At 66.5% G+C, this 14,468-nt stretch overlaps 1 protein-coding gene across 1 annotated transcript in view; it reads left to right on the forward strand.

Annotated features, from left to right (window-relative positions):
* Nucleotides 1-2,221: 2,221 nt before the first annotated feature.
* The window catches only part of KCNT1 (potassium sodium-activated channel subfamily T member 1), a 39,683-nt gene continuing 27,436 nt past the window's right edge, over nucleotides 2,222-14,468 (forward strand). Inside the window, exons 1-3 of the mRNA XM_064579626.1 lie at nucleotides 2,222-2,376; nucleotides 7,200-7,241; nucleotides 14,040-14,119. Of these exons, the coding sequence (XP_064435696.1) occupies nucleotides 2,222-2,376; nucleotides 7,200-7,241; nucleotides 14,040-14,119 (277 nt within the window). The remainder of the gene's footprint in view (nucleotides 2,377-7,199; nucleotides 7,242-14,039; nucleotides 14,120-14,468) is intronic.

The raw sequence follows: 14,468 nt of genomic DNA on the forward strand, positions 1-14,468 counted from the left end.
CCCATTCCCTCAGCCCTGATGGACTCCCCCGCCATCCAGTCCTCCAGAAGCCTGACTACTTCCACCTGTCCTGTCCTCCTCTGCCCGGCCCAGCCCCTCTTGGCACAGAAGATGCAAAGTGACCACCCCTTCCACAGGGCTGCTCTTGTGGTAGGGGTGAAGCAGTGTTGGCCGTGCTTGAGGAAAGGGAGCCTGCTCTTTTCATCCGCCTCTCCCGCCATGGCCTTGGGGCTCGAGTTTGTCCAGCCCCGGTGGGAGCGGGCAGTTTGGGACACTCCTCGCGGTGCGCCATGGCCAGGGAATGTGGCGCCTCGGGCCACTGCCCCGTGCCCGGGGAGGGGGGAGGTCTCTCCTCCACACACAGGGACCAGGGACCAGGGACCATATACTAAACTGGATGATCATTTTCGAAGTAAATCAAACCTTATGTAAGTGCTGCAGTGGCCAGCTGGAAGGACCTCTGCCACCCACCCCATACAGAATGGCATCGACGGTTGCCTGGTGGTCCCTCTGTGCACATCAGCAATGATTTCCGTTAGGTCACGTCATACCGAACACTGGAAAAACCTTCCCTTGTCACCTCTTATCCTGGACCTCAGAAGCCATCACCACGTGAGGACCGAAGGCTCTCCCAAAATCCAGGAACAGGAGAACACACAGCAGCCATGGTGGATGGGCCAGATGTGCGGGCTTCCCTGCCGTGGATGGGACGCATTGGCCAACACTGCCCAGGAACCGCGAGCTCGTGTCCTGTCTGCGGGTGAAAACGCATCCCAAGGAGCCCTTCGGCTTCCCTGCCCCTCCTGGGGTGGCCGGGTGAGCGTCCCTGCCATCCGGCCCTGCTCCGTTACTGACCGACACACGCGGAAGCCTTGGCATTGCCCGGTGGCCGGCGCTGCATAGCCCAGCGCTCACGGGGTGCAGCCCCGCTCCGTGTCGCTCCGCAGGGAGGGGGACAAGGGGCCACCATCTCCTCACCTCCTTCCCCCAGGGGCAGGCAGGGGGCTTTGCCCACATAAACACCTCGTTCCTTTAGGGCAGATTCCTGACAGGGAACGTGGTCCAGGGAGATGCTAGGGGTTTGCTGAGACCACCAAATGGCTCTGCACCAGACCTTCCTGCCTCTCCACATCTGGGGAGGGGCCAGGCAGGGGCTGGGGGTTCTGAGGCCCACCTTCCTCCCCCAGACCGTCCGTAAGCCAGACAAGCGGGAGCCCCTGGCCTGGGCGTCAGGGTTTGGGCAAGTCAGCAAGGCCTGGAGCTGCTGACCACTGTGGAGGACAGCCGTGCATCTCAGCACCTCCTGCACCCGGCGGGCTCCAGCCGGAGCCTCGGCGCCCCCAGCACCCACACCTGCCGGCTGTTACCCAGCAGAGCCACCTCACCTGCCTGCTCCTGGCCCCATTTCTCCCTGCCTCCATCTCCTGGGGAAGCCACCTCCTACCTCAGTGCCTCATCGCCCCACTTTGCAAAACCGAAATCTGCCCTGTCTCCTCGGGCTGTTCAGTTCGCTGCGGTGACCAGAGCCGTCCCCAGCGGGGCATCAGGTGCAGACGGGGCTCCACGAAGCAGCTGCTTTGTCCAAAGCAGGGCTCTTGTGCCTGGCACGGAGCCGAGCCAAGCATATGGGCACCACTCGGTGAGTGCCCCCATGGACTCGCCCATAGCCCTGGGAGGTAGGGGATGGGGAGGATGGACAGACAGACCGCACATTTCCCACCTGGCCGGGGTGGACCCACCCAACCTGAGCAGGCACCAGGGGTAGGGCCCGGAAGGTGGGCACCGCTCTGGGCAGGCCATCCGGAGCCGCACCTGGCTCCCAGGACCTGCAGGCCACCTGGGACTTGGGCACAGGGCGGCGGATCACCAACGCTCGTGGGCTCCGGCGGCTCCTGCCTGCAGAGGTGAGTGGCCAAGAGCCACCAGCTGTCACCGCGCCACTACTGCTCCCCTCCCCCAGCGCCGCCGTGACTGTCGTGATTCTTACTACTACTTCCGTTGCAAGGCGGCCCTGGCCTGTGGGCGCCGAGACCCCTCCCTACGGGGTTCCTCCGCGCGGGGAGGGAAGGGGCCCGCGCGTCCTGCCGTCCCCTGCCTCTCGGTGGTGCCCCCCCGCCCCCCGCCGGGCCGATCCACTGCGGCGGCGGCGCGGGGAGCGCGGGGCGGGGCGCGGAGACGGGAGCACCGCCCCCGCCGCCTCCCGCCCGTGCGCTCCCGCAGGATGGCGCGGGCCAAGCTGCCGCGCTCGCCGTCCGAGGGCAAGGCGGGCCCGGGGGGCGCCTCGGCCGGCGCCTCGGCACCGGAGGAGCCGCACGGGCTCAGCCCGCTGCTGCCGGCCCGCGGTGGGGGCTCCGTGGGCAGCGACGTGGGCCAGAGGTAGGGGCGCGCGCCGGGGGACCCCGCGTGCCGCCGGGAGGGGCTTTGCTTCTGCCGCTCGCATCCCGCACGGGCTCGGCTGAGCTGCACCTGCCGAGTCGCCTCAGCCCCAGGAAGGGGGGGGATGGCCGGGTTCCCCCTTCGGAACCCTCACCCAGGCGTCCGGAGCCTATGCTCCCCGCCCCCCCAACTCTCTCCTGCTCTCAGTAGCTGGTACCGTGGGCCTGCAGGTAAGACTGGAGGGGAGAGGGAAGACAGGACCCACACACTGTGCCAGGTGGCTCGGTGACCCCTGCCCGGCCCTGGTCCACTGAGCCCACACTCCTTTTGGTTCCAGCGGCCGCTTGTGGGGAGGCAGGGCCAGCGTCCGCATCCCCACTTAAGAGGCGGGCAGCATGAGGCCCAGGGAGGTTGGGGGCCTGGCCAAAGGCTGCACAGCAGATTGGAGCTGGGACACAGTCAGGTCTCAGGATCTCTGGGGACAAGGGACCGGAGCTAGTGGCACCCAGGGTGCAGGAGGCCCGTTTCCTGGGGAGGGGGTCCACTTGGGGAGGGGGCATCACAGGCCCTTCTCCGGCTCCTCCCAGGGGCAGGGTTGAACACAGCACCCCCATTTCCCGGGTGAGGACACTGAGGCTGGGTCTGCAGCACTAGTACTTAGCCAACAGCTTCTCTGTGCAGGGAGCCCTTCTAGATGCTGCGGGGGGAACAGATGAATCAGACCTGCCCTGGTGTAGGCACACGTCGTGGGCACAGAATCCTGTGTCTGGCAGAGAGGTGCAGGCTGGGCCAGGGTGAGGAGAGCGGGGGCTCCCAGGGCCACTGGCCTCCAGGGAGGGGCACCAGCAGCCAGGGCCGAAGCCCGGGGGTGGGGGTGCCAGGCCTCATTAAGGTTGGGGCGGAGGTTGGCAGGGACTTGGCCTGGCAGATGGCAGGATCAGGAGTGCCTAGGGAGCCTCTCCCCTGCCCCTCCTGCCTGGCTACAGGCTGTCCAGGCCCCTCCCTGCCTTCACACCCGTTTCTGGCTCCTCAGAGCACCCCGGGGGGGGGGGGTGCTGCCCAGCAGTTATCCCCATTCCCTGGACCAGACTGCTAAGGCTGGAGATTAAGTGCCTCTAAGAGGCCCCAGAGCAGCTAATGAGTAGCCTGGATGGGAAGGAAGCAAGTGCTGGCCAAGGCCCTGAGGACAGACTCCTCTCCTCTCCATCGCCTCTTGGACGCTATGGGGGGCAGTGACTCCAGAGGCTCTGGTTACAGCCAGCCCAGCCCCTGGAAGAGATTGGCTCCCCTTGCTGTCCCTGTTCCTGCAGGGACGCAGAGATGGCAGGTCCTGCCCAGGCTGCATCTGAGCCTGCAGTGCAGAATGGGAGCTCAGATGGCAAGGCCACCTCCTCCAGGAAGCCCTGTCCCGTCCCCGCACTCTCCTGCCCCGGGTTCTGGGCTGGTGCTTACATGAGTGACTCGTTCTGTGCCCAGCAGCCCCTGAAGTACGGGGTCCCTATCAGCCTCCTTCTGCAGAGCAAAGGGAATTGTCTAGCTGCACAATATCAGGGCCTAGAGCCCTGCAGCCTCATGTCCCCGGACTTTAGACACACTCCATGGAGTTCATTCTGGACAGGAGCAGAGAGCGCCCACAACAGGTTCCTGAGCAGAGACGAACTTGCAGGGCTCCTTAGGAACTCAGGCGTGACGGAGCATCCTGCACAACTAGGGTGCTGAGAACCTTTGTCAGAGGGAGCCAGGGGGACACAGCTCCTAAAGCTGGTCACATCTGCATGCCTGGCTGCCTTCTGGGGCCAGCCAGTGTCAGAGCTCCCTGGGCCATGAGGCAGCACTGGCCTTCCCCAGGGTGGCCCAGAGCCTTCCGGAGGCCTCACCATGGCTGGGAGAGCCTGCTCCCAATGCCATGCCCAAGCCCCCCCCCCAACCCGCCAACACAGTGCACCCTAGTCACAGGGACAGTGTGGGCCAGCATGGGTCCCCCCACCACACACACACACACCGCCAGCCTAGGCTCCCTGGGCTCTGAGCTCATAGGTCTTCTCCTTCCTCTGTCCCTCCCCTTCCCCATGATTTGTGAGGCCAGGAGTGGAGGGGAACAATGGTTAGAAACTGTGACGTGGGGGTGGGAGCGATGAAGCCCATCATCCAAGAGCTTTTGAGCAAGGGGTCCAGTGAACCCTCCACATGAGTCAGCACTGCTCTGGGGCCCCCTTGTGCCCCCAGCAAACCTGGGGCTGGGTACCCTTGCCCTTCCCAGGTGCTGTGGCAGGTCAGGCACGCTGACCTGGAAGGACACACAGGGTGGGAGAGGAAAGGCCTGATTACTGGGAACCCCCTGTCAGGGTTGGGGTTCTTCTGCAAAGGAGGGGCTCACGGGTATACCCTTGGAGGGGACACCTGAGTGGGTAGCCTGAAAGGCATGATGGCAGCCCCAGTGAGAAAGGAAGGGCTGCAGAAAGATCTAGAAGGGAGAATCCGGGGTCTGGGAGTTGTGGGGAGTGCGGGCAGGGTGTGGGGGGCACCCCGTGGACAGCTGAGTTGGGAGAACTCCAGGGGCCAGTGTCCCTCCTGTGGGTGTGGATGCCCCAAGGGGAGGGAAGGAGCGGAAGGCCAGAGGCCAGGATGGAACTCAGGTCCTGTTTGAGGCAGCAGGCAGAGGCCGGGGTGTCCCCGGGGCAGAAAGAGAGGAAGAGGGGTCCCCAGGGAGGAGGGGGAGCTGGGGGGCCTGGGCGGAGGAGTCGTGCACTTGGCCGTCCAGCTGTCCGTGCCCCGCCATTGGTAGTTTCAGTGGAAGGGACATCCTCAGAGGGGTCTCACTCGGAGCTGGGCTGATGGGCAGGGTTTGGGGAGTAGAGGGTATCCCTGCCAGGGGGCTCCGCGCAAAGGCCCAGCGGTAGGGCGGGGCCTGGGGAGGCGGGGCCTGCGGGGTCGAGGCAGGGCCAGGAGAGGCGGGCCTGATGGGCGGGGTCTGTGGGGCGGGGCCGGAACAGGTGGCTGATCCCCGTGAGCCTCAGGTCGGGACTGCATTGAGTGGCCACTGGGCGCAGTCTGTCCTCCTGGCAGCGTCTCTGGTCACCGAGGATGGGCCTGGAGGGGCAGGGCCATCCCTGCTTGCAGGGCCCTGGGAGCTTCTGTGAATTGTGGGGCTGAGGACGGAAGGAGAGCAAGGACTGCAGGAAACACCTTTCCCTCTGCGCTCCCGCGTGGGGTCCTCCCCGGGCACTGCAAGCCCAGCACGTAACCTCCACATCTCGGGGTCCTTGGGGCTCCGATGTGGTCCTGCTTTCCTGCTGTTCTTCCCAGGACCGCATGTGATTGCCGTGACCCCGAGCCTGCCTGTCACAGTCCAACAGCAGCAGCAGAGCCCCTCCCCCACTGGTCCACTCACCCTCTTCCCCTTCATGCGACCCGTGCTCCTCCAGGAACCCTGCCACTCTCCACATCGCCCCCAGCACCCCCACCTACTCTCAGTGAGTTCCTAGCTCCACCGCAACAGCCGTGGTCCTGCCAGGCTCCTGCCACCCCGCACAGCTGTCACCCCAACTCAGGGCTCGGGGCAGTGCCAGGGCCAACGAAAGGGAACCTGAGCTGGGCAAACGTGTGGGATCTGCCAGAAGCTCCCAGTGACACCAGGCTGAGGCCTGGTGAAGCCTTGGCTTCCCGGGCTCCGTGTGGAGCCCAGCCCCTCCCCCTGTCCAGACCTCGTTCCCCGGAGTGTCCTGCGTCCCCGCCTTGCCGACCCAAGCACCAGGAGCTGCCGGCTGGGGCACCAGGAGAGGAGCCTGCCTGCCCAGAGGGCCCTGCACAGGGAGCAGTGGGCGGGGGCCTGCAGCCCTGCCCATGGCTAGGGGCTGCCCTGCCCTACAGGCCGGCTCCTTCCTCCCTACCAATGGCCTTGGGAGGCAGTGGGCCTCTCTGAACCTACGCTTTCTCTTCTGGAACATGGCTGCTTTGAGGACTAAGAGAGGTCCTGAAGTCTTCCAGATGGGCACGTCATCAGTAAAGAGTAGACTTTCTGCAAAGGGCACATACACCCCCGCCAGCCCCCCAGGGGCCAGTCCCCCGAGCCCCAGAGCTCCCACCAGCCTCCCCTCCAGCCCAGGCCCAGCCGTCTTGGCGTCAGCTGCATGTGGCCAGGCTGGCAGAACCCTAGGGCAGGGCCCAAAGGGCAGCAGCTCTGTGGTTGCTGGCCAGTGGAGGGGTGCACCTGGGCACCCTCTAAGAAGCCTCAGCACCCCTACCCTCTCACTGGGAAGTCAGGATGCAGGGCCCGTGGGCTCTATGGCCAGGCCCGCAGAGAGCAGGTAGCAGAGGAGGGGTGGGTAGACTTGAGACAAGGGAGCCTGGCTTTCATGTCTCGTGTGGGAACTGGCCCTTGCCGAGTCAGCTTGCCGGGTGGAAAGTGGGGCCTATCCCTGGAGCCGGGCTCATGGTGCCTGGGGCAGGCTTGGCGGGAGCAGGGACAGTGAGCGCTCGTCAAATGGGCTGATCCTGTCCTAATCCCTGGGCTGAAGGTGGGTGGCCTTGGTCTTGGCCTCGGGTGGGGTCCGGCCTGGGCAGGGGGCGCATGTGCTGGCTGCTGTGTTGTGCTGCTTTCTTGGGCACCGAGGGGGCCAGGCATGGTCACTGCCCCGCTGCAGGCTGCCGCCTGTGGGCTGCTCTGCCTGCCTAGGGGCTCCGTGGGTCGGGGGGGGCGCATGCACATGGGTGCGCCCCCACTTCCCTCGGATCCTGCCTAGAGCTTCCTTGAGTGTCCAGGAGCCCAGGCCCTCCATCCATCTGTCTTCTGTGTTGACGTGACCATCTGTGTCTGTCCCCAGGCTTCATGTGGAAGATTTCAGTCTGGACTCCTCTCTGTCTCAGTAAGTGCTTGCAGGGAGGGGGCCGAAGCAGGGACGGATAAGCATCCCTGCACCCGCAGCGGACTCTGGGAGGAGGGGGCTCAGGCCCTGCAGGCTATGGGGGGATACTCCAGGCAGGAGCAGGCTCGAGGTGGCACCGGCCACCACCTCCCTGCACCAGCAGGAGCTGCAGGCCTGGGCGATGAAGCTAAGGCCAAGGACAGGACGGTGGGCAGCCCTCCGGGGAGGAGCCCTGGAGTAGGAAACAGGGCTGTCCAGAGACAGAGACCCACAGCCTCCCACAGCAGTGGCCACAGCCCTTGGGAGTGGCCAGACAGTGGGAATGGGGACCCCGAGCCTTTGCCCATACGGGGACAGGCATGCAGATGGCTGCGGGGACCCTCCCGCCTCAGCCAGCCTGGGCAACCTGTGTCGTCCAGGCCCCCAGCACGAGGCTGTTCCTGGCTTCAGTTCAGACCTAGGTCAAGTGGAGTGTGGCCTTGAGGCCGGGGAGACCAGAGTCCTCCTCAGAGCAGCCACATCCTGCCCAGGCCCTCAGCGCTCAGGGTGGCCGCCAAGTGGGACCTGATTTGATTCATTCACGTTGTCAGCAGCGACACCGCTCCCTCGTGCTCCGGGCTGCTGACCTGTCTCCCTGCAGCCTGAGACTTGGGGCTGGGACTCTCCCATCAGGAGTGTGGGAGCCTGGAGGCTGGGCCGGCCCAGGCCCCCGTGGTGCGGTGGGTAACGGGCAGGTGGAAGGCAGGGCTCTCCCCGGCACCCCGGGCTGCCCGGGAGGATATGGACAGTGTGCAGCCACCCAAGGGGCTGAGGCTGCAGGGCCTGCCCCCCCAGAGTTGTCACTGGTAGAGCAGACCCCCCAGGCCACCCCAAGGAGGCTCTCCCAGGCCCCGGCCCAGCCGAGGGTGCCAGAACAAGGGCCCCTCTCCGACATGCATGCAGGAGGTCCCCGGCGGGACCGCTCTATATGGAAGGCCCAGACTGGGCCCATCTGCTGGTTTGAGAAGCCACTGTCCACTCTCCTCTTCCTCCGGTCCCCCGGCTGCTCCTCCAGGTTCCCGACCCAGGGGATGTCCCCTGCAGCGGGCCTGTGGCAGTGGGCAGCGCTAGAGGAAAGCCTTGCAGCGCCCCCCCACCCTCCAGCCTCCCTTTGAGGTGGACCCCGAGCCACCCCGATGAGGGTGGGGGTGCGGGAGGGATGTGGCCGCCAGCCTCCCACCAGCGAGTCTGCAGGTTTGGGCTGGGAGTGGCGGGGACAAGGAGCCTTCATGCCCACGCCACCACCCCCGCTGCCCCGCCGCCCCGCAGGCTCCCCAGCCAGTGCTCTGTGCCTCCACGCCCGGCTCCTTGCCCACAGGCCTCAGGGAGTGCCACTGTCCGGGGGTGGTGCCAGCCACATGTCTGTCCTGGTCTGGGTCCCCGGGCTGTGCCCAGGCTCTGCCCTTTCTCAGAATAGCTGGCCTCAGGGTTGGCAGGTGGGCCTGGGCCCTGCCCTTTCTCTTGCCCGTCAGTGTGTGGGTTCTGGTGCAGAGGGAGCTCCCAGGCGCCTGCCAGAAAGCCGGCAGCACACAGCGGCAGACCAGGGGAAGCGGGCAGTCGGATCTCGGCCCCATGTGAGTGCACGGCTGTTGTGGCCACGCGGGTGGGCCTGGCCCGTGGGCCGTGTGCTTAATGTCTGGCCACCCTCCCCTCAGGCCAACCGCGGTGCCCTGCCTTTGGAGCTTCCCAGCACAGGCCATCCTTGCCAGAGCCACCTGCCAAGATGCCCCAGGGCCTGCCTGTTGGCCCACCGGTCAGCCTGCTGGTCAGCAGGGAGCTGGACGGCCCCCAGCCTCCCCCTGCCCGGCTCGCCTGGCAGGTCCTCGCACCGGGTGGGTGAGGTTTGAGCTGCTTTGCCAGAGCAAGGGGAGCTCCTTGGGTCCACTGCGGCGTGGGCAAGACTGTGGGGCCCAGGCAGGCGGTGGGCCTTGCTCAAACACAAGCCAGGTGGGGATGGGGCAGAGCCAGCTAGGGACTGACCTTCCACCCCAAAGATTCAAGAGGCCCTGGTCCCATGGGGAGCCCAGAGCCCCCAGTGCCTATGACCCACAGGGTGATCCTGGCCAGTCTCGGGCCTTGCTGGACCTTCCTTCCCATGCATGGAGGGATGAATCTGGCTGGAGCCCTCTGAGGGGCCCCATGGCAGGACTCAGCGAGATGGCCCTTCTGTCTGCTTGGCCTGGACCCCTGTCCTCACCAGCCTGAGAGCTACTCAGTCTGTGGAGAGAGGAGCCAGGGCTGAGGACTGTCCCAGGGACGGGACCCAGGTTTGGCCTGTCCAGTCCCCGGGGCTGGTGGCTTGACCCCAGGCGGTATGCTGGCTGTCTGAGACACAGGCTCCCTGCAGCCTCCGGGCCCCAGACCAGGCCTATCCGGTGCACGCCCGTGGGGCACCCCTCTCAGACCGGGCCCCCAGCAGCAGGCAGCAGTGGCCTTGGCGCGCCCAGCCCTCCCCTCCAGGCCTCTCACCGAGAACAGACGCGTAGGAAGGTAGACCCCTTCACTCCGCCCCGGCCTGTGGTGCCCAGGTGGTGTTCGCTGGCCGCTGGATGCCGACGCCGAGCTCCGAGGCCGCTGTACCGTGTGTGGGTTCCCAGGGCCCCTCTCCCGGCCCTCCTGCGGTGGCTTCCTGTGAGCTTGGTCACCCGGCCCGTCACAGGGCCTTGAGCCATAGCTGGACCAGCCATCGGGGGAGGGGGCGGCCCCTGCCAGGGTCACACCCCTGCCCACGGAGGGTATGGGCCACGCGCCGTCTGCAGCCACACACGTGGATTTATGGCCCAGGGCCTGTCTTCCTCAGGGTGATGTGAGCGACAGAGCGGGCCGCTGTAGGACCCAGAATCAGATCAGCCCTGATTGCTGGCACCATCAGAGCCAGTGGGTGCCAGGCCCCAGTCCCTGCACTGGGGCGGTCTTACTTAATCCATCCGGGAACGAGCGGTTGGCCAGACTTCACAGGGAGGAGCCTGAGGTGCAGGGAGGACAGGTAAAGTCTCCAGAGCCAATGGCCCCGGCCTGGCACCCTCAAGACGCCGTGGCAGACGGTCCTGTCACTGTTCATTCCCCCGGTGAGGAGGCTGGGGCTCAGACAGGTGCAGGGGCCACGGAGCAGCCAGGCAGCGGAGGGCCAGGGCCTCGGGCAGGCCAGACCGCCTGTGACCCCAGGCCCCCTTGCTTCTTCCCACCAGCTTGCCGAGCCCAGAGCGCATCCTTCAGCCAGGCCCAGCCTGTGCGGTGAACCTGGGGCTTCGGGGTCTGCGCGGCTCTGGAAGGCATTTCCTCATGGGCCGGCCTCATTACGCTCATCACCACCTATGTCTCAGGATAAAAGACAGCTTGTAATTTGCTCTCCATGGCAGTGCTAGAAGTGGGCAGCCACCGCTCATGAAACCTTAAAAGTGGGGGAGGCTTCCTGACGCTCCCTGGCCCTGCAGGCTCGATCCACGCGGCCACGTCCGCCAGCCCTTCCCGCCCCCACCTGCAGGCCGCTGACCACCGACTGCCTTGGGGGGGCTGTCCCGATGGGTGTCTGCAGCCGCCCCCACAAGGGGACAAGGTCCAGCCGAGGAGTGACTAGGGTTCCACTTCTGGGGGGAGGGGACAGGGGACGTGGAAACGAAGGTGTCCGGGGCCCAACCAGCCCCAGGTCAGCAGTCCTGGCCCCATGGGCCTGGGCAGCAGGGAAAGACCAGGAAAGGCATCTGTGCAGCAAAGGGCTGGTGGGAAGTGGGGCGGGGGCAAGGTCGGGTTAGGTTTGGGGGTGCCCGGGAAGGAGCTGGGAGTCCCCGGGTTTTCCCAACAGGGAAAGCTGGAAGGAGCTAGGGACTCTGGTCTCTTGCTCTTTGTCTCACCTACTGGCCTCCAGCAGGAACAGGCAGGGGAGGCAGAAGTGGTGGGACCCCCGGAAGGGAGCGGAGCCCGCAGAATAGGGGCTCTCAGTGGCATAGAGGGTGTCCTGGGGGGGTGGTCTCAGGTCTGACGTGGGGAGGGGAGCCACCTCTGGCCTGGGGAAGGGCTGGTCCTGCTTGGTCTAGGGAGCAACACCCCAAGGGGCGATGTCAGAGGGCAGCTGGGGGCTCAGAGGAGAGCTGGGGTTTCGACGTCCGCTTGCAGAAGCAGGCCAGGTGGGCATCGAGAGGGACCTGCAACCAGTCCTGGGGCATCACACATTCAGAGCTGGGATCGGGGATAGCCAAGGAGTCTGGGGGAGAAGGAGGTGACCAGAGCAGGTGGGGTTAGGAGGGCAGCGTGGTCAGTGCCCTGGGAGGCTGAGGAGGAAGGAGCCCGACGGCCACCAGCCACCGGGGCCAGGCAGGGCCTTGCTGGCCAGGGAGCAAGCCCGAATAGATGGCACAAGTCGGGTGGGGAGACCCCTGTGTCTAGGCTTCGCCGGGAGAGGGCGGGAGCGTGGCGGGGCGGGTGTGTTCCTGAGCTGGGTGCTCTGGGGCCCCGGGGAGTCCCAACTCAGTGAGCTGCATCTGCCCCCTGACCTGACCAGACTGGGCCCAGGCCTAGCCAGGCTTCTCTGACCAGCTCCGCAAAGAGACCGTCAGGGGCCTCCCGCCCCAGCTCCAGGTGGCACCTATGGAGGAAGATAGGATTCAGGGGTTCCGAAGGAAGCTCCCTCCCAAAGAGGGAGCGCTCTAAGGAGAGAGAGGAAACAAGCTTATGCTACGGTACAGTGGGGTATGGGGCGTGTCCTGGGGGAAGGGGTGTCCTGGGGTAGGGGCGTGTGCCAGGGTACAGGGCGTGCCGGGGTACGGGGCGTGTCCTGGGGTACGGGGCGTGCCGGGGTACGGGGCGTGTCCTGGGGTACGGTGCGTGCCGGGGTACGGGGCGTGTCCTGGGGTACGGGGCGTGCCGGGGTACGGGGCGTGTCCTGGGGTACGGGGCGTGCCGGGGTACGGGGCGTGTCCTGGGGTACGGCGCGTGTCCTGGGGTATGGGGCGTGCCGGGGTACAGGGGTGTCTTGGGGTACGGGGCGTGTCCTGGGGTACGGGGTGTGCCGGGGTATGGGGCGTGCCGGGGTACGGGGCGTGTCCTGGGGTACGGGGCGTGCCGGGGTACGGGGCGTGTCCTGGGGTACGGCGCGTGCCGGGGTACGGGGCGTGTCCTGGGGTACGGCGCGTGTCCTGGGGTATGGGGCGTGCCGGGGTACAGGGGTGTCTTGGGGTACGGGGCGTGTCCTGGGGTACGGGGCGTGCCGGGGTATGGGGCGTGCCGGGGTACGGGGCGTGTCCTGGGGTACGGGGCGTGCCGGGGTACGGGGCGTGTCCTGGGGTACGGGGTGTGCCGGGGTATGGGGCGTGCCGGGGTACGGGGCGTGTCCTGGGGTACGGGGCGTGCCGGGGTACGGGGCGTGTCCTGGGGTATGGGGCGTGCCGGGGTACAGGGGTGTCTTGGGGTACGGGGCGTGTCCTGGGGTACAGGGCTTGTGGTGTACCATGCGGTACTTTGGCCACTGGCTCTGGGTTTCAACCTAGCTGGTCTATAGGAGGCCCTTCCTGTTGCTCGGCTCTAGGAGTCCAGGGTGTGGCTGGGTGACCGCCCTGCACCAGGACCCAGGAGTGGAGGGGCCCACACCACCCCTGCCTCTTTGGGGGCCCTTCTTGAGCCCTGTGACCAGCAGGGGCCACTGTGGCCAAGGCCCCCAGCCTGGAGCAGGTCAGGGAGGTGCCGGCGCCCTGCCCAAGGCCCCTCCCGAGGGCCCACCACCGGGGCCGGTCCAGACGGCGTCTGTGTCCCGCGCTCTGCCCAGAACAGGCTTTGGGGAGCAAGGATGGTTGCAGACCTTCTGGGAGATGGGGCAGCCCCAGGCAGAGCACCCCCGTAGCTGCCGTCAGGGTAAAAGCAGGGCTAATTTCTGCCTCGGTGGGAGCCGGGGCCTCTGTGCACAGCCCACCCACGGCAGGTCGGAGCCCCCTGCCCTGGTGCCCTAACCGTTCCGGGGGAACCAGCCCAGCACGCCGGGCCCAGCAGCCACAGGAGGCCCCCGTCTGCGGCCAGGGCAGTGGCGGGCAGTGGCCCTTTGCCCCAGGCTCTGTGTTACCCCCCAGGGACCAGACAGCCCTTCCCACAGCAACTCCCTCACTGACATGCTGGGTCTGCTGTGGTCTGTCCCAGGACGCTGGGAGCCTGGGCAGGACACGGAGCGTGTGGGCATTCGCCAGGTGTACGGGCAAGCCTGAGGGACGGAGAGCAGCTGGGGCCGGAGGGGCCCAGTGCTGGCCTGACGGCAAGTGCAGGGAAGGTCACGTCTTGCTGGCCCCTCGGCCTGACCATCTTGCAGGCTGCAGCGAGTCTCGGGGCACAGCCACCAGGGGCCAACAGACAGAGCAACCGACTATCAGCTTCCAGAACATTCTATATAGATGAGCTGGCATGTTTTGAGCCCATGCTGAGGGCCACACAGGGTGCATTTAATCCGGGTGGCTGGCTGCCTATGACAGTCAAGGCTGGGGGCCCATGGGTGTTCACCTCCAGGGGCCTGGAGGGCCCTGATGCTGAGTTGATGGCCACTGACCAGCCCCCAGCTGTGCCCAGTGGCTTTGCAAGTGTGGGTGGGCAGGTCTGCCAGAACCACGCAGGTGCATTGGTCACCGGGGGAGGGGGGGTGACCTCATCCTGCTGCCACCCTCTGTCTGTCTGCTGGGCTTCTGCAGTGTGGGAGTAGCCCGTCTGGCCCTGAGTGAGCCCCCGTCTGGCCCTGAGTGAGCCCCCACTGGCCAGAGCCCCCCATGCCCCTCTCCCCGCCCCCAGGGTCCAGGTGGAGTTCTACGTCAATGAGAACACCTTCAAGGAGCGGCTCAAGCTGTTCTTCATCAAAAACCAGAGATCCAGTGAGTGGGGGCCTGTGGGGGGCGGGGCCTGTGGGGGTGGCAGGGTGGGGGGGACGGGGGTTTGTCAGTGAGCCAGGGGGCATGTGTGGGTTAGGGGCCGGGGCAGAGGAGGAGCTATGTCAGTGAGTGGTGGGCGGGGGGCAGGGGGGGAAGGCCCCTGGTCTCACCTTCAGGCCACCTTCCCCTCAGTGGGAGGTGGGACCTGGAAACTATGGGGACCCTACCCCCCTGCTGGACACCGGGCTGGACTGGGCCCTCCTACCCACACCCTGCAAGGTTCCCTGGTCCCCTCCGTGCAACCCCACCCCTCCCCTGACAGGTTCCCTCCGCCTGCTTTCCCAGAAGGATC

This window comes from Mirounga angustirostris, unplaced genomic scaffold (genome assembly GCF_029215605.1).
Source record: "Mirounga angustirostris isolate CCGP_5_RB_7025 unplaced genomic scaffold, mMirAng1.0.hap1 SCAF_15, whole genome shotgun sequence".
Lineage (NCBI taxonomy): Eukaryota > Metazoa > Chordata > Mammalia > Carnivora > Phocidae > Mirounga > Mirounga angustirostris.